General features: G+C 45.6%; 1 protein-coding gene and 1 pseudogene across 2 annotated transcripts; one reads left to right on the top strand and one right to left on the bottom strand.

Annotated features, from left to right (window-relative positions):
- Positions 1-1,492: 1,492 nt before the first annotated feature.
- Positions 1,493-17,680, bottom strand: LOC133472598 (calpain-1 catalytic subunit-like; annotated as a pseudogene).
- Positions 9,102-21,070, top strand: LOC133472595 (coagulation factor XIII A chain-like). Of its 2 annotated transcripts, XR_009786764.1 has the most exons (5): positions 9,102-9,389; positions 13,221-13,411; positions 13,497-13,742; positions 14,166-14,291; positions 18,162-21,070. XR_009786764.1 is itself a non-coding variant. In XM_061763667.1 (4 exons), the coding sequence occupies exons 1-4, from the start codon at positions 9,385-9,387 to the stop codon at positions 18,203-18,205; spliced, it is 486 nt and encodes a 161-aa protein (XP_061619651.1). In that variant the 5' UTR covers positions 9,102-9,384; the 3' UTR covers positions 18,206-21,070. The 2 variants fall into 2 exon arrangements, 1 of the variants encoding a protein (XP_061619651.1); XM_061763667.1 differs by lacking the exon at positions 14,166-14,291.
- The last annotated feature ends 518 nt before the right edge of the window (positions 21,071-21,588 follow it).

Here is a 21,588-nt window from a genome sequence, read left to right as displayed (position 1 = left end):
CAAAGATTCTCTCGAAAAGGATTTTTGACAACACACTCAAGAAGTCTTTTTCCGGTTCAGTTTGTTGAAAGAGGTTCTCTCATAAGTATCTGGCTAAGAGTAACAAGTGTGTTGGTGAGAATAGCAGTGATCAATGAAAGTTTCGCCTCTCATCTGAGCAGGCTGCTTCAGGGGAGCAAAAGTGCGAGGACAGCCCACTGCGGGGTGGGCGGATGACATGAAGAAGTGGCCAGAGATGACGTAAAACATATGTAGCGTCTGTAGCTAGCTACTTTTTCAACTGTCGCTTCAGACGGCTCGGAGGCGTATCACTACCTCCAACACAGTAATAAGGTCGGTGGCGTTTTGTTAAACAAGGTGGCACACAGTCTTACTTGCCTTTGAGCCAAACCCTTAAAGTTCACCATCATAGATCAGCAGGCTGTTGGTGTGTTGCAGAATGGATGAAGGAAGGTCTTGCTTCCTTCGGAAGGTAAAAGGATCATGTTCATTGCATGTAATGATGTACAGAGGTGGGTAGACTTGCCAAAAAAATCTTCAACTAAGAATATTCTTATGACAATTTTTTGGGCAAATCTTTTTCTGACAGAATAAGGAAGAAAGCTGTTTTGTCTTTGTTTTATGTTTTTGTTTTGTTTTTATATGCAAAAAGCTATTTACATCATATGAACAAAAAAGAAGTGGGGGGAAAAAAGAAGCAGAGGAGACCAACGGGGGAGATGGCCAGCTGTCCTCTTGCTCCCCACACTCTTAAGCCAAAACCCCAAAAAACAGATCATGAGGTCCATAATCAGGACATTCCCACCAGCTACGCAGCCAGCTGTTGTAGCTGCTTGGGAATGTCCTTGCTGCTATTAATAGGACTATTTTTTTTGTTTGTTTGTGCCTCGCGCAACTCAAGTTTGCCGTGAGTTGCGCTTACTAGTGCTTGTCAGTGGTGGGAGTAAGTCGCATGAGTGGCAAGTCGAGTCCTTACTAGATGTCAAGCAAGTCGTTAAGAGTCAAGATATTAGACAAGCAAGTCAAAAGTCCCACTTTAGTCTGACTGGATTCAAATCTGTGACTGGAGTGACACTTCCCTTGAGCACGGTCTACGAGGTGATCGTGGCTCGCCACTGCGGCATGAGCGTCTTCGCCCTGTCGCTGATCACCAACCAGGCGGTGATGGACTACACAGCGAGGAGAAGGCCAACCACAAGGAGGTCCTCCAATCAGAGGGCGGAGCAGCTGGAGCGGCTCATCTTCACCATGGTGACCAGGATGGAGCACAACAACAGCGAGCCTGAGCCATCTTTCCTTCTCCCAAAGGTCAAACTTGCATTCCGGTCCATTCCGTTCATCCTCCTCCTAATTTATTTGTAAATTAACAGTTGATTAAGATCAACAAATGTGATTGACTCCAACATTTTTTTCTGCTGTTAATAAAAGTTATTTATTACGACACACTCTGTGACATTGATCGGCTGTTACAATGCATGTAAACAGGATGTTCTTCTTAAGAGTTACAAAAGTGTTTTTTGTTCCACCATAGAAAAAAGCTACACATGCACGTCTTCATTGTTACGGTTATACTTGGTGCTCCAAAAAATGGCGACCAGTTTGGCACAGGAAGCATAGCTGGAAGCCGTGTCTACACCTCACGCCTGCAACTACTCTCTGTTTGTCTCGGGCTTGGCTTGACGCAGAATAACGCAAAGGTACACAAAGGTGAATGTTTCTTGATCAATGGGTTGGTTATTTTCTTTTGGGCTGAAAATCTGTCGCAAAATTGCCTTTTTTCTTTACTCTCTTTTTTTTTTTTTTTTTTTTTTTTTAAACCAAATCCCTCTTAACTAAAGTGGAACAGTAGTTTTACACTTAAATATTTACATACCATAATTTTCCGTGACTTCTGATTTTAAAATTAATTTGTTGTTAACAATATACACTACTTGAGAAAAATTAGCGCTATTGGGGAAAGGGGAAAATTTCAGGACAAACCTAAAATACATGTTGATCTTTAAACCCCGGTGAACTTCATTTGACCTTTACCAAACATTTTAATTCCAATATGTCCAACTGTTCAATGATTCAGTCCTTTTTTGCACAACTTGCCGACAACATCACAATAAATAGCCTAATACATTTCCTGGTTCAATTAAAATGTGTACTTTAACAAATCTTGATGTTATGCTGGTAACATTTTGACATCATAAGACCAAACCCCCCCTAACGATTCATCAACAGTACCTTGCCATTTCAAGTGTCACCCAGAAGTTATCAGCAGGTTGCAACTGGAAGAGGCACAGAAAGGCATAGGAGTGTATATGCTTGGAAATGTCCACGAATCAAACACATTGTGAATTTTTATTGTTCAGCTCCTTGTTAGAGAACAGCAATTTGTGCAAAAAGTACTGATATAATGCCGAGTTGAACATTCTTAAGCTCAGAAAAGGTCAAATAAAGTTCCCCGTCGAAAGGTTATACTGCTTTTAGGGTTCATCCTGTATTTTCACCTGTATGCCGAATGTCCCTAACTTTTGATAAGTAGAGTATGCAAGTAAGGCATTACTATCAATTGCAGGGGCAGTTGTGTATTTGCAGTAATGTGATGAGGTGAGAATGATTTTCACTGTCGTAACGGCCCTCGAGGGAAACTGTAACTACGACGTGGCCCGTGACAAAAGCGAAATTGACACCCGTGCTCCATGGCAATTTACGTTGTTCGCAATATGACAGCGAGACACCGTGCGGTGATGAGGTCACGGCATCTGAAGGCACCAGATAGGCCGCCCGCTGGGGTCTAGGCGAACATGGTGAGGGAGAGCCACTGCAGGAAACGGGAAGCGGCGAGACGTGAGCAACAGGAAGTGAGCAACCAATTAGCACATTTCCTGTTACCTGGGAGAAGTTGAGTGAGATGACGCCGTCTGCATCCGTGTCCATGATCTTGAATGTTTCTGTCAAAGCAACGAGCGCAGGGAGGTCAGTGCGGGACGGTGGCGGGGGGTCGGAGTCACGGACAACACTCACTGAACATGGACTCTAGGCGGACGAGACGTGACGAAGTTGTCAAAGTCGACGGCCATGTCTTCCTCGGTGTATCGCAGGATGATGAGCTGGAACAGGTGATTGGTCAGCTTGAAGCCTGCCGCGAGTAGGCAAACGTTAGCGTGCGCGTGACGACTAAACGCGCGTACGCACACGGCTAGGCATCACACCTGCGGACTCCAGCGCCTTCCTCATCTCGTAGGAGCTCATGCTTCCTGACTTGTCCAGGTCATAGTTCCTGAATATGGTCTGTCCACGAGCAGGAGAGGGCATTTGATTCCACAGTGAGCCGTGCATGTGTGTGTGTGAACATTTACCACGTAGCGTTGAATCTTCTCCCACAGCACGTTGAACTCGACCAAGCCCAGCTTGCCACTGCCGTCCGACTGCGACGACGTTGAGGAAAGCAGCAGAACTCGGGGACTCGAGCCACATGACTCGGCCTCAAAAGGAGACGGGAGAGTCCCTGAGCAAAGATGGCGGCAAGGATACGTCCATGAGGTTGATCATGCTGCGACACGCCTCTGGTGAAGCCGTCCATCTTGAGGTCTTTGTCTGTTGCCACGGAAACCATGTTTACGTCCATGCGCGTGAGCTGAAGGAGCGCCGATAATGTACTTACGCTTGCTGAGGATGCGGTTCAGGATGGTCTGCAGCTCGTTGATGCTGATCTCCATGTCCTCCACGGCGCAGGCACACACGAGACAAAGGTAACGTCAAAGGTCAGACAGGAAGCTGAAGCAAGAAGGAGCATATGTGCTTACCGGACCAGCCAGCTGTCGGAAGAGACTCTTGAAGCCGGCATCAATCTGACTCTCGTCCAAATATTTCTGCAAGGACAAGAAAAGCCTTGATGCTGAGATGGCAGCCCGATGAGGAACCGACGAGTGTTGAGTTCTCCCACTGGTGGACCACCAAGGCCTTCTCTGCTTGCCTCAACAATAAGTATGTATTTGGATGATGGATTTTTTTGTCCAATCAGGTTTCAGCCTCTACATGTTATGTCAAATGAATCTGCCCAGGGCCTTTAGAGGGACAAAGACATCAGCATTTTTCTGTCTTCTGATTGGATGGTCAGAGCAAAGCTTGTTGCAGCCAGGTTCGACTAACAAAACACATCTGTGGTGATCCGCTTCCAATTATACATTTAATAATTAGCATCTGTGGTTAAGTATGATGTATTTTACTTTTTGTATTGTTATCAGACCCTCCTCTACAGCACCCCTGAATAGACTACAGGAGGCTGAGGAGTTTGATCCCCCTGTAGTTGGAACACACCCTCCGGGGCCCCTTCTTAAAAAGGGGCACCACCACCCCAGTCTGCCAATCAAGAGGCACTGTCCCTGATGTCCACGCGATGTTGCAGAGGCGTGTCAACCAGGACAGCTCCACAACAGCCAGAGTCTTTAGGAACTCTGGGCAAATCTCATCCACCCCCGGGGCCTTGCCATCCAGGAGCTTTTTAGCCACCTCGGTGACCTCAACCCCAGAGATAGGAGAGCCTGCCTCAGACAACCCAGACTCTGCTCCCTCATGGGAAGACGTGTCGGTGGAATTGAGGAGGTCTTCGAAGTATTCTCCCCACCGGCTCACAACGTCCCGGGTCGAGGTCAGCAGCGCCCCATCCCCACTATACACAGTGTTGATGGTGCACTGCTTCCCCCTTCTGAGACGCCGGATGGTGGACCAGAATTTCCTCAAGGCCGTCCGGAAGTCTTTCTCCATAGCCTCAGCGAACTCCTCCCATGCCCGAGTTTTTGCTTCAGCGACCACCAAAGGTGCATTCCATTTGGCCAGCTGGTACCCATCAGCTGTCTCAGGAGTCCCACAGGCCAAAAAGGCCCGATGGGACTCCTTCTTCCTTCCTTGACGGCATCCCTCCCCGTAACATGGTCCACTCGGACTCGATGTCCCCCACCTCCCCCGGAACATGAGCAAAGTTCTGTCGGAGGTGGAAGTTGAAACTATTTCTGACAGGGGATTCTGCAAGACGTTCAGCAGACTCTCACTCTACGTTTGGGCCTGCCACCTCGGACCGGCATCTTCCCACACCATCGGCGCCAACTCACCACCAGGTGGTGATCGGTTGACAGCTCTTCACCTTCCCTCTCTTCACCCGAGTGTCCAAGGCATGCGGCCACAAAGTCGATCATCGAACTGCGACCTAGGGTGTCCTGGTGCCAAGTGCACGTGTGGACACCCTTATGCTTGAACATGGTGTTCATTATGGACAATCCGTGATGAGCACAGAAGTCCAATAACAGAACACTGCTCGGGTTCTGATCGGAGGGGCCGTTCCTCCCAATCACGCCCTTCCAGGTCTCACTGTCATTGCCCACGTGAGCATTGACGTCCCACCCCATTGAGTCCAACCCCTCTTGAGAGGACTGGTAACAGAGCCCAAGCTGTGTGTGGAGGCGAGTCCGACTATATCTAGTCGGAACCTCTCTACCTCAAACAGCAGCTCGAGCTCCTTCCCTGCCCGAGAGGTGACATTCCACGTCCCTAGAGACAGCTTCTGTAGCCGGAGATCAGATCGCCAAGGTCCCTGCCTTCGGCCACCGCCCAGCTCGCACTGCACCCGACCCTTATGGACCCTCCCACAGGTGGTGAGCCCAGGTGAAGGGATACATAATCATATTATGTAATACAGAGCCGTTGAACTCCCCAATATGAGAGGTGTGTGTGAAGTTCTTACTCACGTTAATGGCGCAGCCGAGCAGCGAGCCTCTCTCGATGGCGCGGCCCATGATGCTGAAGAGGTCGGAGGGCGCTTTGCTCAACTTGAACGTTTCCATCACGCCGCCCGTGAAGTCCTCGAAGGCTTCGGACGTGCTGCCCCCCGACAGCGCCTCGTAGCAGCCGTTCAACCTGAGGCGGGCAGAGTCCACACGTGACTTTAGCGGAGCCCGACTCCGACCCGGATGGCGACTCGGCCGCTCCTCTTACTTGGCGTAGGCCTTCTCCATCAGCGCGCTCCAGGACTCGCCGCCCTCCGCCGAGTGGACGAAGAGCAGCTTGCCCTTCTTCACGGGCAGACGGTCGTCGATCACCACCTCCACCCACTCGCCGAACTGCCAGAACTGTGAACACAGGATGCCGTGCAAGGCGCTCGTCACCATGCCAACGCAAGATAAACAACATCCTCTGTCCTGCCTTCGCCCCCTGCTGGTCTTCTTCTTCATCTTTGCTTTTAAGCTTGATCCTATTCTACAGCTCCTACTCTGGTGATGCCGCAAGATGACAGAAGATGGCGCCAAAGCGAGACTTTAATATTAGGGTTTGGGCCTGAGCACAAAAATAACAAACAAATCTGCAAATAACAAGTATGTGTGGGAACACTGTACTCTTCCCTAGCTTAGCTTTGGGAAATTAAAAGCTCTGTTCCGACAGTGACGCATGGTGTAAATCGGTCATCCCTGCATCAGTCACTTTACTTGCGAATCACTTGACGCAGAGCGCTTCGAGCTACCGATGATGGATAATCATTGAAATACATGCACTTAATCAAGTGGTGGTAAACTAATGCTTGGCATTTAGGGGTACACATGGTAGTTTTAATGAATTGGCCTTAGTGTACTTGGGAATAGTGTTCCAATGTTGGGGTTCCAGACCCAAAACCAAAAAGTCATTTACCACACAAGAATCACCTGGAAGTGGAACATTCCCGCGTATCCCTGCTCAAAGCTCTGTCCGTGCGGGACCACTCGGTGCAAGGAGGGTGTCGTTCAAGGTCAGCGAGGCGATGGCCGCCAGCAGCCAGCAGTCGCCTGCACACGCGTACAATGTCACGACTGGGCTCCGGATGGAAAAGCCTTTGAGCACTAGCACACTCTATGTGCTCAATTCGGCGCACTCGTAGAACAACTAGAATGTCTATGTCTTACTTGTAACGGTCTACTAGTACAACCTTATATCAAGGATATTGAATAAATGTTCAAATAACTTTCCCTACGCTACTAGTATGCATTTCATTCACACAACTAGTCAAGGTAAGTAGCAGGGCATTTCTGCAAACTAGTAGGAAAACATTGACATGCTAGTTCAACAACTACAGTACATACAGTATATGTGACCAGTGAGGCACAGCGCAACTGTGTACTAGTTGACAACTGTGTGCTACTCCTACTACGAGAGACATAAAACTCTTCAGATATAGTCTTTCCCCAAGCAGTTCTTGTAGCGCACAGATGTCAACTAGTAAAATGTTGCCTTACTAGTTGACATGCAGTTGCCAACGTTGTCCTACCTGTGTGCACGAATATCATAAAGTAGTGGAAGGCACTCGTGAAAAAAAAAAGTTACCAGTAAGACAGTCATTCTAATAAATGTCAAAAAGGTGGATACACGTTAATTTTGTATCCTTCTGCCAGTGTGTGTAAGTCACTATATGTTGCTGACATAGATACTGTAGATGAACAAAGTTACATCCTTTGCAGGGATTAGATCATTTTTGAACCAAATAAGTGAAAGTGGATCAATTCAGGTGGCACACTGGTTGGGAATCACTGATGGTAGCGGAGAGAAAGGGTCTCTCGTGTCAGTGATCACTGGTTTGTCAATGCAAAGATCATTACAGGTTTGTCAATACGACGAGCGCGCTACTGAAGCGGTTCTCAAACTGTGGCCGCCCTCTAGTCGTACAGGATGTGAAAAAGCACTGAATAAAATGTTCAATTTGTGCACAAATACAATTCAGTTGTATTTAACTTTGAAGTACAAAACTGTTGCATTTCATCTTTTAGAACTCAGTTCAGTTAGGTTACTTTTATATTTGACTTCTGTGCAATACATTTCAATTAAGTCATTTAAATACAGTTTTTCATTTTTCTACATTTTAGGGTAGTGTTAATGATTAAGATTCTGACAGTGTAATAACTGTGATCATGGTATCAAATGAAATATTTCAAAAAAAATATTTCAATTCGAAATGCACCCACAACATGAGGAGGAGAGTCACTTTGACTGTGCTGATGACTCAAAAAACAAACAAACAAAAACAGCTCATACCACTGCTGGAAAGTTTTAACAGTTTAGAAACTATGACTTTTTAAAACCATAATATGCCATGAAACCAGTAACTGGCCCATGCCGAGTTTAAACTGAGCATAAGGTTACATTGGTTTACAATAATAAAAAAAATATAGTTTTTAGGAATAAAACCTCTGCCTGTTTTTTCATAACCACTGAGGCCTACTACGCTACAAGTATAATGTTGGTCATGATGGTGGTACTTGGAGAGCTAGAAGTATTTTTGGAATTGGTACTTTGTGAATCAACTTTGACAGCCGCTGCACTGGAGGGAATAGCAGACTTTGAGAATCACTGTCTCAGAAGCACGCGGAGATACTTTCCGTTTTGCCGCATGTCACCGCGGGCCTCATCCAGCGCACGCCGTCCGTCTTGGACGACTTGGGTCCGAGCATGTTGAAGCCCAGGGAGGACGGGGCGCAGGGGAACAGGCTGTCCTCAAAAAGCTTCCCGCTCTGGAGGCATCGCGCCCGCAAGCTCTCGTAGTCCTGATCCAGGAACTTGATGGCGTTGTCGTTCTGGCCCAGACCTTCCTGCCGGTCCCTGTGATTACGCAGCTTCGCCGCCACACCCGTGGCACCTATGGGCTCCATCATCTTGTGCACGTGTGCGTGTGTTGTGAAATGTGTCAGGTTCCGATGTGTCTCGTAAACGGGTCAGAACCCGATGGAATGTTACGCCGCCCCTGCAAGTAAACAAGAGAAGACAATTAAGAAAAGACCTGCCCCAGTCAGGGATTTGTCAGTAGTGGGCTCAGAAGCAAATTTCCTGGATGACAGCGGCTGTCTATCACACGCCAGGTTCGCGAGCTCCTGTGCCAACCGACGCCCGAGCTTATTGCAGCCCACGCGTGACTATGCCAACAAATATGCCTTCCTGCGTTATTATAAACACGCACACGCTCTCACGCAACTGATCGCAATTCTTAGTGTTACATGACACTCATCATGTTTCAATACACAGAAAGCATGTCGACACACACGGTTGCAGAGATAATAGGTCAGAGGTCAACTGGGTGGTGGGCCAGTGGAAGTGGCCCCCGGAAGGCTGCGGAAGTGTTGGACGTCAAGGAAAGCTTAGCAAGTGAAAGAGTGCGGAATTGTTACTTGCGCGGATGCACGTTTCCTCTCTTCCCCCTCTTTTTATTTCAGTATTTTGTCTCTTTCATTTTATTATTTGATTCAAGAAGTCTGCCTTTTTATTTACTTCATAAAAAAGTGTGTTTGCAGATGACATTGTGATCTGCAGTGAAAGCAGGGAGCAGCTGGAGGAACAGTTAGAAAGATGGAGGCATGCACTGGAAAGAAGAGGAATGAAGATTAGATGAAGTAAGTCAGAATATATGTGCATGAATGAGAGGGGTGGTGGGGGAAGAATGAGGCTACAGGGAGAAGAGATGGCAAGGGTAGAGGACTTTAAATACTTGGGGTCAACCGTCCAGAGCAATGGTGAGTGTGGTCAGGAAGTGAAGAAACGGGTCCAAGCAGGTTGGAACGGGTGGAGGAAGGTGTCCGGTGTGTTATGTGACAGAAGAGTCTCTGCTAGGATGAAGGGCAAAGTTTATAAAACAGTGGTGAGGCCAGCCATGATGTATGGATTAGAGACAGTGGCACTGAAGAGAAAACAGGAAGCAGAGCTGGAGGTGGCGGAAATGAAGATGTTGAGGTTCGCTCTCGGAGTGACCAGGTTGGATAAAAATTAGAAATGAGCTCATCAGAGGGACAGCCAAGGTTCGATGTTTTGGAGACAAAGTTAGAGAGAGCAGACTTCAATGGTTTGGACACGTCCAGAGGAGAGAGAGTGAGTATACTGGTAGAAGGATGATGAGGATGGAGCTGCCAGGCAAGAGAGCTAGAGGAAGACCAAAGAGAAGGTTGATGGATGTCGTGAGGGAAGACATGATGGCAGTTGGTGTTCGAGAGGAGGATGCAGGAGATAGGCTCTCATGGAAAAGGATGACGCGCTGTGGCGACCCCTAACGGGACAAGCCGAAAGGAAAAGAAGAAGAAGAAGGTCTATCTACCCTGACAATTTTTTTTAGGCTTGAAGTTGGGATTTGTTCACATTGTGCAGTTGTAAGTGATGCTAAGAGTAACAAAACTGGCCTATTTTATTATTGTTATTATTATTATTTTTTCATCGGGTCCGTTGAGAAATGAAAAGACAGGGGGACAAGATATTACTTATTTTTAAAAAGAGGCAAGTTAGGTAATGGTAAGGTGGACAGAGAGAGTGTGAGTGAATAGCTTGTGTGTGTGTGTGTGAGTGGATAACTGTGTGAGCGGATTTTTTTGTGATTGTTGAAAAATTGTTGCAGTTGTGTTTCTGCGTACATTGTGCTATTGTTTTTAATTGTTTTAATTTGATTTGTGCATTTAACCTATTCTTGATTGGTTCTTGCACTTGTTTGTCGAATAGGATTTAATTATTTTTATCAACACGAAACCCTGGCATTTGAACAGGGGTGTTGGCTGCAGCCTTGTTCCCGTTTTTGGTGAGCCTACACTATTGCTGTTTAACAAGTAGAAACAGTCAAGTATAAGACCATTTCCTTGGAGCTGAATTTGCCTAAATTAGTTATTTTACAAAAATTAGATTTTCTAAAATTGTATTTGTTTTTTAGATTATAAGTGATATTGTTGAGCAATATCTGAATTTGCACAATAATATTTTATTAATTTATTTTTATTTTACGTTCATACGCTGATTTAAAAAATAAATCATGTTACTCACTAGTTACTCACTACTTGAGTAGTTTTTATACAGAATACATTCTTGCTCTTACTCAAGTAATTATTTGGAGGTCTACTTTTTACTTTTACTTGAGTCATATTCAAAAGTAACAGTACTCTTACTTAAGTACAATATTTGGCTACTCTACCCACCTCTGCTTATTTCGCAAACGATTCGAACCGCTCCAACTTCAAAGTGTTCAGCTCATTCAAGCCATCCGATGAACTAGACAAAACTACTAAAATGTCCTAGATTTTCAAAATAAAAGCCTGAAATGCAAAATTTGTATGAATTTACCTTTCCAATCGATTTGAACCGTTCCAACTTTAATTTGTTCATTTCATACAAACCATGAAGTATTCCAAATTGCTGATTCCCTAGATTTTCAAAATAAAAGCCGAAAAATTCTACAGGAAATGACCCGGAAGTGCCCCAAAATGGACAAGAAGTGACCCCGAAGTGCCTCAAATTGAACAGGAAGTGCCTGAAATTGAACAAGTAGTGCCCTAAAATGAACCCGTCTCATTCCTATTCCAAATTTGTTCAAAAGTTTCCAAATAAACAATCCGCATAGATGTCAACCTTAAACCATGTCACAGACTCATTTTGACCTATATTAAGCATAAAACAGTAGCAAAAAAAAATTATTCTGATGGAAGGGCACCTTTAAAAAAAAAAAAAAGAAAGCAAAGCAGAAACGAATAGCATGTGTAGAGACCGACCGGACGGGTTGGTAAGTTTTTCAGGTATCTCTACTTCAGTTGAGTATTTATTTTTCTGACTTTATACTTTTACTCCCAACATTTGAAAATGCTTACTTCCTCTGTAAAAGGAAAACAAAGATAAGAGGGAAAAAAAATAATACAAAATACTACTACTACTAATAATAATAATAACAACAAAATACAGCACTTTTAATGCTTTATTATTTGAAGTTAAAACCTATATCATGCAGAAAGGGCGTGATACATCGTATGTGTATGTAATGTATTAGTATTTTTCGTTTTGTTTTGCTCATGCAAGACCTGTCAAAATTTATCTTGCAGCAAAGCTGTGTCCAGTGTTATACAAAAGAGTAGTGAATATGATGAAATCATTTTCACTTTTGTACTAAGTAAATTTCAGTCTGTACGTTTTACCTTTATTTAAGGAACTGATGTTGACGCCGTACTTCAGCTGGGAAGTTTTTATTTTTTTATCTACTTAAACACTTAGGGTGAGTAATTTTGCTACCTCTGCCGAAGAACGCAACTTCTTATCTTGTCGGAAACATGCCAGAGTTTTGTGCATACGACTGACAAGATGAATGACCCAATGATTGACAGTCAAACAGGATGAACTCTGCTCCTGTCACCTCGTCACAGAAGGCTTTTTTGTCAGACGGCTGAGCAGACAGCTACGCATGCTAATAACTCGCATGGCTAATCATCGTCCAAACATGTAACGTGGTTGTCATTGTGCTGCCAGATAACATCTTTTAAGACCCTATCCCCTAAAAAGTTGTTTTTAGACAATTGTCACTTTTGTCAAGCTAAATTTCACTTGTGATAAGTAGAGACATTTTCCATTACAATAAGAAAAATACATTATTCTGACCATTTTTTTTTCTAATTTTTTCTACTTATCTTATGGCGGCCCCAATTTTTTACATTACTGCCCATTCATTTTAGCATTAATATTTTTTCATGAAAAACAGCTGACAAACCATCAAACCAACTTTGATCATCCAGTTCAACCATTAAGTTATTTAATTTGCAACATATACACTCACACAGACACACACACACATATATATGTATACATATATTTATATTAGGGATGTAATGATGAAGATATCTCATGGTTTCAATTCTATTACGGTATTTATGTCACGGTATGATAATTAATGCGATATCGTGGGAAAGCTCACGGTATTGCAGGAAGGTTTACGGTATTGCAGGAACAGGTGTTAGTTGCTACGCTGAACTGGTCAAGAACAAACTTAGCTATATAATAATAAACCAGGGGGGATGGAAAGTGTATTAATGTCTTTTTCTGTTGATGAGTGGTTTGAGTGACATTTCATTTGAAAAAAAAATAGAACGAAATGGGAGAGAGGACTTACCTCAGAGCAATGAGCTTCTTTCATGTAGCTCACTTTTTTTTTTCTCTCCCACTAGATGGCGAAAAAGGTTTAGTAACAGTGTTGCGTTGACATGTTGGGAACCATAACTTGAGAGGATAATTATTACTATTTCAAATAAAGTTTTAGTCACGACAAGGAAGATGTATCAACAAAATCACAAAAGCTGATTTCCAACAAATTTTCACTGGTATATTTGATATTTAAGTTGGTCAACAAAGGGAGGGACAAGAGAATACAACAATTTTAGGGGATGCCCAAGACTTATTGAGTATTTTAAATAATATTTACAAATTGCTCGTAGAATTGAGTTCCTCGACATCTGGGATGTGGACATGAAGAAACGAGATGAGACCAACAAGATTCTCGACCATACGGCCCTCTACCATTCGGAGAATCTCATTGTCCAAAGAGGGCAAGAGTTCCAGGTTAACATCACCTTCAACCGTCTGTACAACCCAAACAAGGACAAGTTTGCCGTGGAGCTTGTCATCGGTGAGCGAACGCATCCACACAGCCGTACTTGTGCTTGGTTACTTTCCACCATTGATTTTTTTTTATGTTGTCAACCATCCCCCAGTTTCCAATCCTCAGTACAGCAAGAACACCTACGTTCCTGTCTTCTCAACCGAGGACAGACAGAGCTCCTGGCCGGGCCGTGTCATCCGGACCTCTGACGTTCTCACCGTGGTTGTCATGCCCGCTGCCAACTGCATCGTGGGCAAGTACCAGATGTATGCCGCTGAGGCGAACCTATACGGCATCCGCACGACCAAGCGGTACAAGAGTCGTTACATCTATGTTCACGTCAATCCATGGGAGGCAGGTGAGTTCAGCCTGCTCTAGTATATTGGCCTGGAGAAATAAGGGGCCGATAGGTAATTCAGGATTACTTGAATTAGGATTATCACTGACACCACTGAAAAGCTCTCACATGATCGTGTTTCAGTAGCTTTTTGTAAAGTTATCAATATTAACATTATCAAGCAAGTGTAAATATCAAAGATAACCCGAGTAAATATATAATGCCGTTTTTAAGTGGTGAGTTTATTTATTAAGGGGAAAAGAACTATTCAAAGGTACCTGGCCCTGTGTGAAAAAGTAATTGCCCGCCAAGCCTAATAACTGGTTGGGCCACCCTCAGCAGCAATAACTCAAGTCACGCATTTTCTATAACTGTCAATGATATTTTGGGCCAGTCTGCCTTCCAGAATTGCTTTAATCCATGTGTCTCTCTAACCCTTCCCAGCATCACCTCGACGTGTCGCCTAAAAGCACCAACAACTTCAGAAACGTGCGTACGCCAGCCATGAAGTTGGCGTGAGGCACGCTCATTTCACTCTTGATACATCTGAACTTTGCTGTGAAAAAGAACGTACGCCAAATTTTTGTGCATACGCACCTTTTATACATGAGGCCCCAGGAGTGGTCGAGTGCATGATTCTCAACTGATGGGTCAGGACCCAGGTCTGGCTCCTACCGAAGAGATATCTAATGAGGAACAAAGTTAGAGAGACATCTTTTAAGATTATCCATACATTTTCCATCCATCCATTTTCTACCGCTTATTCGAGGTCGGGTCGCGGGGGCAGTAGATTTAGCAGGGACGCCTAGACTTTCCTCTCCCCAGCCACTTCATCCAGCATCCGGGGGGATCCCAAGGCATTCCCAGGCCAGCCGAAAGATATAGGCTCTCCAGCGTGTCCTGGGTCGTCCCCGGGGTCTCCTCCCAGTGGGACGTGCCCGGAACACCTCACCAGGGAGGCGTCCGGGAGGAATCCAAATCAGATGCCCCAGCCACCTCATCTGGCTCCTCCCGATGTGGAAGAGCAGCGGCTCTACTCTGAGATCCTCCCAGATGACCGAGCTTCTCACCCGGTCTCTAAGGGAGAGCCCAGACACCCTGCAGAGGAAACTCATTTCGTCCGCTTGTATCCGGGATCTCGTTCTCTCGGTCACGACCCACAGCTCGTGGCCATAGGTGAGGGTAGGAACGTAGATCGACCGGTAAATCGAGAGCTTCGCCTTTTGGCTTAGCTCCTTCTTTACCACAACGGACCGATACAAAGTCCGCATCACTGCAGACGCTGCGCCGATCCTCCTGTCAATCTCCCGTTCCATTCTTCCCGCACTTGTGAACAAGAACCCAAGATACTTGAACTCCTCCACTTGGGGCAGGATCTCATCCCCGACCTGGAGAGGGCACGCCACCCTTTTCCGACTGAGGACTATGGTCTCAGATTTGGAGGGGCTGATTCTCATCCCAGCCACTTCACACTCAGCTGTGAACTGCTCCAGAGAGAGTTGGAGATCATGGCTTGATGAAGCCAACAGAACCAAAACCACACTGCTCCTCCTGAATCTGAGATTCAACTTCCCGACAGACCCTCCCCTCCAGTACCCCTGAATAGACCATACCAGGGAGGCTGAGGAGTGTGAGCCCCCTGTAGTTGGAACAAACCCTCTGGTCCCCCTTCTTAAAAAGGGGGACCACCACCCCAGTCTGCCAATCCAGAGGCACTGTCCCCAATGTCCACGTGATGTTGCAGAGGCGTGTCAACCAGGACAGCCCTACAACATCCAGAGCCTTGAGGAACTCCGGGCGAATCTCATCCACCCCCGGGGCCTTGCCACCGAGGAGCTTTTTAACCACCTCGGTGACCTCAACCCCAGAGATAGGAGAGCCCGCCTCAGAGAACCCAGACTCTGCTCCTTCATGGGAAGGCGTGTCAGTGGAATTGAGGAGGTCTTCGAAGTATTCAACGTCCCGAGTTGAGGTCAGCAGCGCCCCATCCCCATTATACACAGTGTTGATGGTGCACTGCTTCCCCCGCCTGAGACGCCGGACCAGAATTTCCTTGAAGTCGTCCGGAAGTCTTTCTCCATGGCCTCACCGAACTCCTCCCATGCCCGAGTTTTTGCTTCAGCGACCACCAAAGCTGCATTCCGCTTGGCCAGCCGATACCCATCCGCTGCCTCAGGAGACCCACAGGCCAGAAAAGCCCAATAGGACTCCTTCTTCAGCTTGACGGCATCCCTCACAGTCAGTGTCCACCAACGGGTTTGGGGATTGCCGCCACGACAGGCACCAACCACCTTACGGCCACAGCTCCGGTCGGCCGCCACAGCAACGGAGGCGCGGAACATGGTCCACTCGGACTCGATGTCCCCCGCCACCCCCGGAACATGAGCAAAGTTCTGTCGGAGGTGGGAGTTGAAACTCCTTCTGACAGGGGATTCCGCCAGACATTCCCAGCAGACCCTCACAATACGTTTGGGCCTGCCACGTCGGACCGGCATCTTCCCCCAACATCGGAGCCAACTCACCACCAGGTGGTGATCAGTTTACAACTCCGCCCCTCTCTTTACCTGAGTGTCCAAGACACGCGGCCGCAAGTCCGATGACACGACCACAAAGTCGATCATCGAACTGCGACCTAGGGTGTCCTGGTGCCAAGTGCACGTGTGGACACCCTTGAACATGGTGTTCGTTATGGACAATCCGTGATGAGCACAGAAGTCCAATAACAGAACACCGCTCGGGTTCTGATCGGGGGGGCCGTTCCTCCCAATCACGCCCTTCCAGGTCTCACTGTCATTGCCCACGTGAGCATTGAAGTCGGCCAGCAGGACGATGGAGTCCCCAGGGGGAGCGCTCTCGAGCACCCCCTCCAAGGACTCCAAAAAGGGTGGGTACTCTGAACTGCTGTTTGGTGCATAGGCACAAACAACAGTGCCACCCGAAGGCGGAGGGAGACTACCCTCTCGTCCACCGGGGTGAACCCCAACGTACAGGCGCCGAGCCGGGGAGCAATAAGTATACCCACACCTGCTTGGCGCCTCTCACCGTGGGCAACTCCAGAGTGGAAGAGAGTCCAACCCCTCTCGAGAGGACTGGTACCAGAGCCCAAGCTGTGTGTGGAGGCGAGTCTAGTCGGAACTTCTCGACCTCACACACCAGCTCGGGCTCCTTCCCTGCCAGAGAGGTGACATTCCACGTCCCTAGAGCCAGCTTCTGTAACCGGGGATCGGATCGCCAAGGTCCCCGCCTTCGGCCACCGCCCAGCTCGCACTGCACCCGACCCCTATGGCCCCTCCCACAGGTGGTGAGCCCATGGGAAGGGGGACCCACGTTACCTTTTCGGGCTGTGCCACCCCATGGGTGCAGGCCCGGCCACCAGGCGCTAGCCTTCGAGCCCCACCTCCAGGCCTGGCTCCAGAGGGGGAACTGGTGACCCGCATCCGGGCAAGGGAAACCTGAATCCATTTATTTTAACAAGGATATTGGCTAAAGCAAAACTGAACGAAGTCCCACGACAGATAATCAAACAAAGAAACACTTGAATATCTAAAACTGGAAACAAACTATGACCTGTGAGTAAGACGTGGAATAGAATAGGGAAAATGACAACTGACAATGACATACCACAATGATAAAGACAACTGACGACTATGACATGGCAAAGACATGTGACAACGACAATGAACCGACAAGAACTGAAAGAAACCAGGGAACTAAATACAAACAAATTGACGAGACAACGAGGAACACCTGGACAAGACACGAGTGGCTGGAAAGAGCTGATTGGTTGACACAAAGTAGACGAGACCAGGTGGACACAACAACCTAATGAGCACACGACAAACATGGAACACAGGAAAACATGGAACAAAACTAAACACAACCCAAACCAAAACGCAGACCATGACACACAGGACTAAAACATCATTCGTGCAATCTTCGTGTCCGGTTGGAGTCGTCTCGTGCACGTTGAAGCCATTCGGCCTAGCTTAGTTTAGCTTAGCTTAGCTTAGCATGCTAACAAAGAGACACGTTTGGGATCAACATTTCGCTAAGCGGAGAAAAAGCCTGAGCGTAAAGTGTTTTTCTTTCTGTCACCTACTAGTTAGGACGTGGACCAGAATATCTAATACTAACAATTAAATTAGATTAAAAAACAACTCGATGATCAGCTTTGTTTGTCTGAGATACTGAAATAACATCCTGTAACACCTATTTTATGAATCCATTTGTAGAATCTCGACAATGTTCTAACACAAATGTTCTCTCCCTATGTCACAAATGAGCTGTTTTCTTTCTGTCTCATATTTCTTAAAATGCATCATTCTGTTCTTCTGTTTCCTCTTGTTGACTTTGGTGCTTTGCCATTTTAACTAACGTAGTGTTTAACCCGCAGTGTTCAAATCGTAACCTGAATGTCATTGTTTCACATCTGATTTGCAGTTGCTTTTCTCAATCCCTCCAACGCAGAGCGGAAAGTGTTGTGATCGTCGTGTGAAAATGTGTGCAAGGACAGCAGAGTACGAGGAGGAACTTTGTGGCCCAAAAGAGGAGAACGAGCCACGGTGGTCATAGGAATGACATAGATATTAAAGGCCATTTGACCATCATTAATCTGGAACTTAATTTCAACCAGGCTGCTACAACACCCTTATAATTTTGTTTCAGCATAAATTAATAATTAAAAAAAATTTCAGCATATTAAATTAGCGATTGAACATAATTTTTTTTAATGCTGTGTTCTTGTGAGTGTACAACAGTATATGATAGCAATGTAAAATATAATATCAACTTGAACAAAGCGATGTTTGGAAACTCAAGCAAGATTTTGTATTTTGTTTGTTTTTTCGTTAAAACTGGTCAAATTGGAGGTGGGGAAATTCCGCCCGACAGCGATTTTATATGAAATATGAGTTAATACTGCCAATTTAATAAATTCCTTTTTCCACACAAGCTATGCAGTGAATTTGGTGTCCAGCTCTGCGACTGATGTTACACCAGGACAGGTCGATTTTTGTGATGGAAAACTGTGCGTTTAAAGTGCAATGAATTATTGACAAAACTGATTGATGGTGTTAGAAATGTCTGACAATTTCATTGTATTGAGCAAAAAATACATTAAGCCAATTTGTAAGTGAATTATGGACCGTGTAAACTCCTTCCCCATTTCAGTTCTCTGGATTTTTTTATTCGTGGCTAAAACCAAGCCCACTTGGACTTTCTTGCATACCGAACGTTGGTCCTATATGTCATTCTATCAGTGGCTATCTGCCGCAATTGTGAGTTAGATAGTACTAATAACAGCTGTCAGGTTCAAACCTAGAACATTTAATAAACAATAAACAAGAAAGGAAGACGAGAATGTTCATATACTCACGAGGAGAACGCTAAGAGTTGTTCGCAGTTTACAAACTCCTACCGCTCTGAACACACTCTGTCGATCCCTCTCTTTTTATTTTCTTAGGGCGGTTCCTAGTTACACAGCTGTTGCTGCTATAAAGTTGGGGGAGCACATAGCAGCAACATGTAAACAGACTCACAGACAACTTCAATTTACATGATACAATCAACATTATACTCAATCAACATCATACTGCTAAATGCATGCTTTGAAATAGGATTAGAGTAAACATGAGATAACATATACTTTTATTCTGACATTTCCCTCCTGTTTATCACATCCATACATCCATTTTCTGAGCCGCTTCTCCTCACTAGGGTTGCGGGCGTGCTGGAGCCTATCCCAGCTGTCATCGGGCAGGAGGCGGGGTACACCCTGAACTGGTTGCCAGCCAATCGCAAGGCACATACAAACAAACAACCATCCGCACTCGCATTAATTGGAGACTCTAAATTGCCCGTAGGTGTGAACAAAAAAACATAATGGCAAATAATGATGACAAATGCATTTCCACTTTATTTGAATAAAGTGCAAATCAAATGGTTTCAGGTTTGATGAATAGTAGGTTTACCTGCGACTTCTGATTGTCACAGTTGGTAATCGTATGATGTTGGACTGGACCCAAAAGGAGACGGAAGCGGAGGAATTAATCGCTCAGCGTGTAGGACATCCGAGGGGTGATGGTGGTCCGTTGAAACAGGGAAGGTGTAGGAAGTGGAGGTAGTCGAGTGCAGGTAGTCGAGGAACTTACGAGGAGGAGTCATGAAAGTTGGCCTGTGTTGGCCACAGATGAACGTCAATACTCTGGCGCTGGATTCCTGGATCTGGCAGGCTTAAATGCTGGCAGTGTAGAGTGCTGATTGGGAACAGGTGCGCGGATGAGGTGCTGATTGCAAGGGAGAGAGAGAGGGAGGGAAAGGCGAGGCAAAAAGCGCCACCAGAGTTCCAAAAAGGGAACTGCAGGGACACACCATGACACTGATGTCTTTTTCGACATAAAAATAATTAATCATCTTGTTGTGGTTGGACACAAAACATGGAATGCTCAAATTTTCTAATTATATTTTTTACTCGGCACGATGTGTGACGTCGTGGTTACGTAGCTCTGAGTAGCTTGTAACGTCCAAGTTCCCATCTGTCCAGGGTGAGACACTTTCCAGTCTGCCTGCTCGATGCTCTCTTTGACTGCTTTGGTCTGTCTCTTAGTAAAGTGTCGGCGTTAGCGTTTTGCTGAAGTACAGTATGTGATGGAAATTTGTACCGTGCTGCAAATGTGTTTACCAACCTTTTAGCTCTCCATCGTGCGAAAACCTGGTTGAAATGTCTCACGAATTGATGTTTGGCCTCAGCTTGCTTCTTACTTCGGGTGATTGTGGCTTTTCATATTACTTATATTCCACAACTTGTCGACAGCGGCGGCTTTCAGCAAACAGTTTATTGCATGGCCATCATGTTATTTCCTCCAACGTTTTTTTATTACTGCAAATCAAAAATGCGTCCATACTTCGGATTTAAACTTTGGTGGGTGTTCTCTAACATCTTCAACAAACAAGAACAGTACAGTTGCCTTGACTCAACCTTTGCAGATTACACTCGTGAAGTTTTGCGTTCTGCACAGTGACTGATTCACCGTCATATTTCCTGCACTGCGCATGAGAGATTTGATTTGCTTCTCAGACAGGAAATTTAATCGAGTAATGCTGACCATCTTTTTTATTAAAAGTGGTTAAAAAAAACACATTCACCCATATCAAGTCTGCCGTACGGAAATCCAATTGCGTTATTTCCGAGTATCGATACAATCAATTTGTTGTCTTCTACAATGATCTAAATCTATTTGTTTTAGCTGAGGACAGATTGATCCAATTGGATTTTAGGAATATAAATCGATACATCGATATAAACAATGAATTGTTATGCCTCTAATAATAATCTGCAATTGGCTGGCGACCAGTTCAGGGCGTACACCGCCTCTCGCCCGAAGTTAGCTGAGAAAGGCTCCAGCTCTCCCGCTACCCTAGTGAATATTAAGCAGTAGTGAAATTGAATGGATGGATGGATGGATAGATAATAATAATAATAATAATAATGATTTCTCCTTACCTGACCATATTGCTAAACGACCGTTATTAATCATTATAATCATTAATTATTATTATGTGTGCTGTGTGCTTGTGTATGTGTGGGTGGGTGTTTTCGTGTGTTTTTTTGTGTGTTTATTTTTGTTTATCTTGTTGACCAATACTTGCCACTCATGCCAGAGTAGCATCTGCACCACTTGCACACTGACTGAGGAGTATCTGCAACATTTGCACAATCAACATTGTCCCAGGTGATCGCACTACTAGTTACTTTAAACTGCGTACATTCCTTGAAGTCTCGGCACCCTTTGCACAATGGTCATTGCACCGGACTATTGCAATATTAGTCATTCAAACTGCTCTAATTGCTAGAGGACTCTGCATCTTT

This window comes from Phyllopteryx taeniolatus, chromosome 23, assembly GCF_024500385.1.
Source record: "Phyllopteryx taeniolatus isolate TA_2022b chromosome 23, UOR_Ptae_1.2, whole genome shotgun sequence".
In the NCBI taxonomy this organism is placed as follows: Eukaryota; Metazoa; Chordata; class Actinopteri; order Syngnathiformes; family Syngnathidae; genus Phyllopteryx; species Phyllopteryx taeniolatus.
Note: the sequence above shows the minus strand (reverse complement) of the source record. Positions and strands in the feature narration are given on the sequence as shown.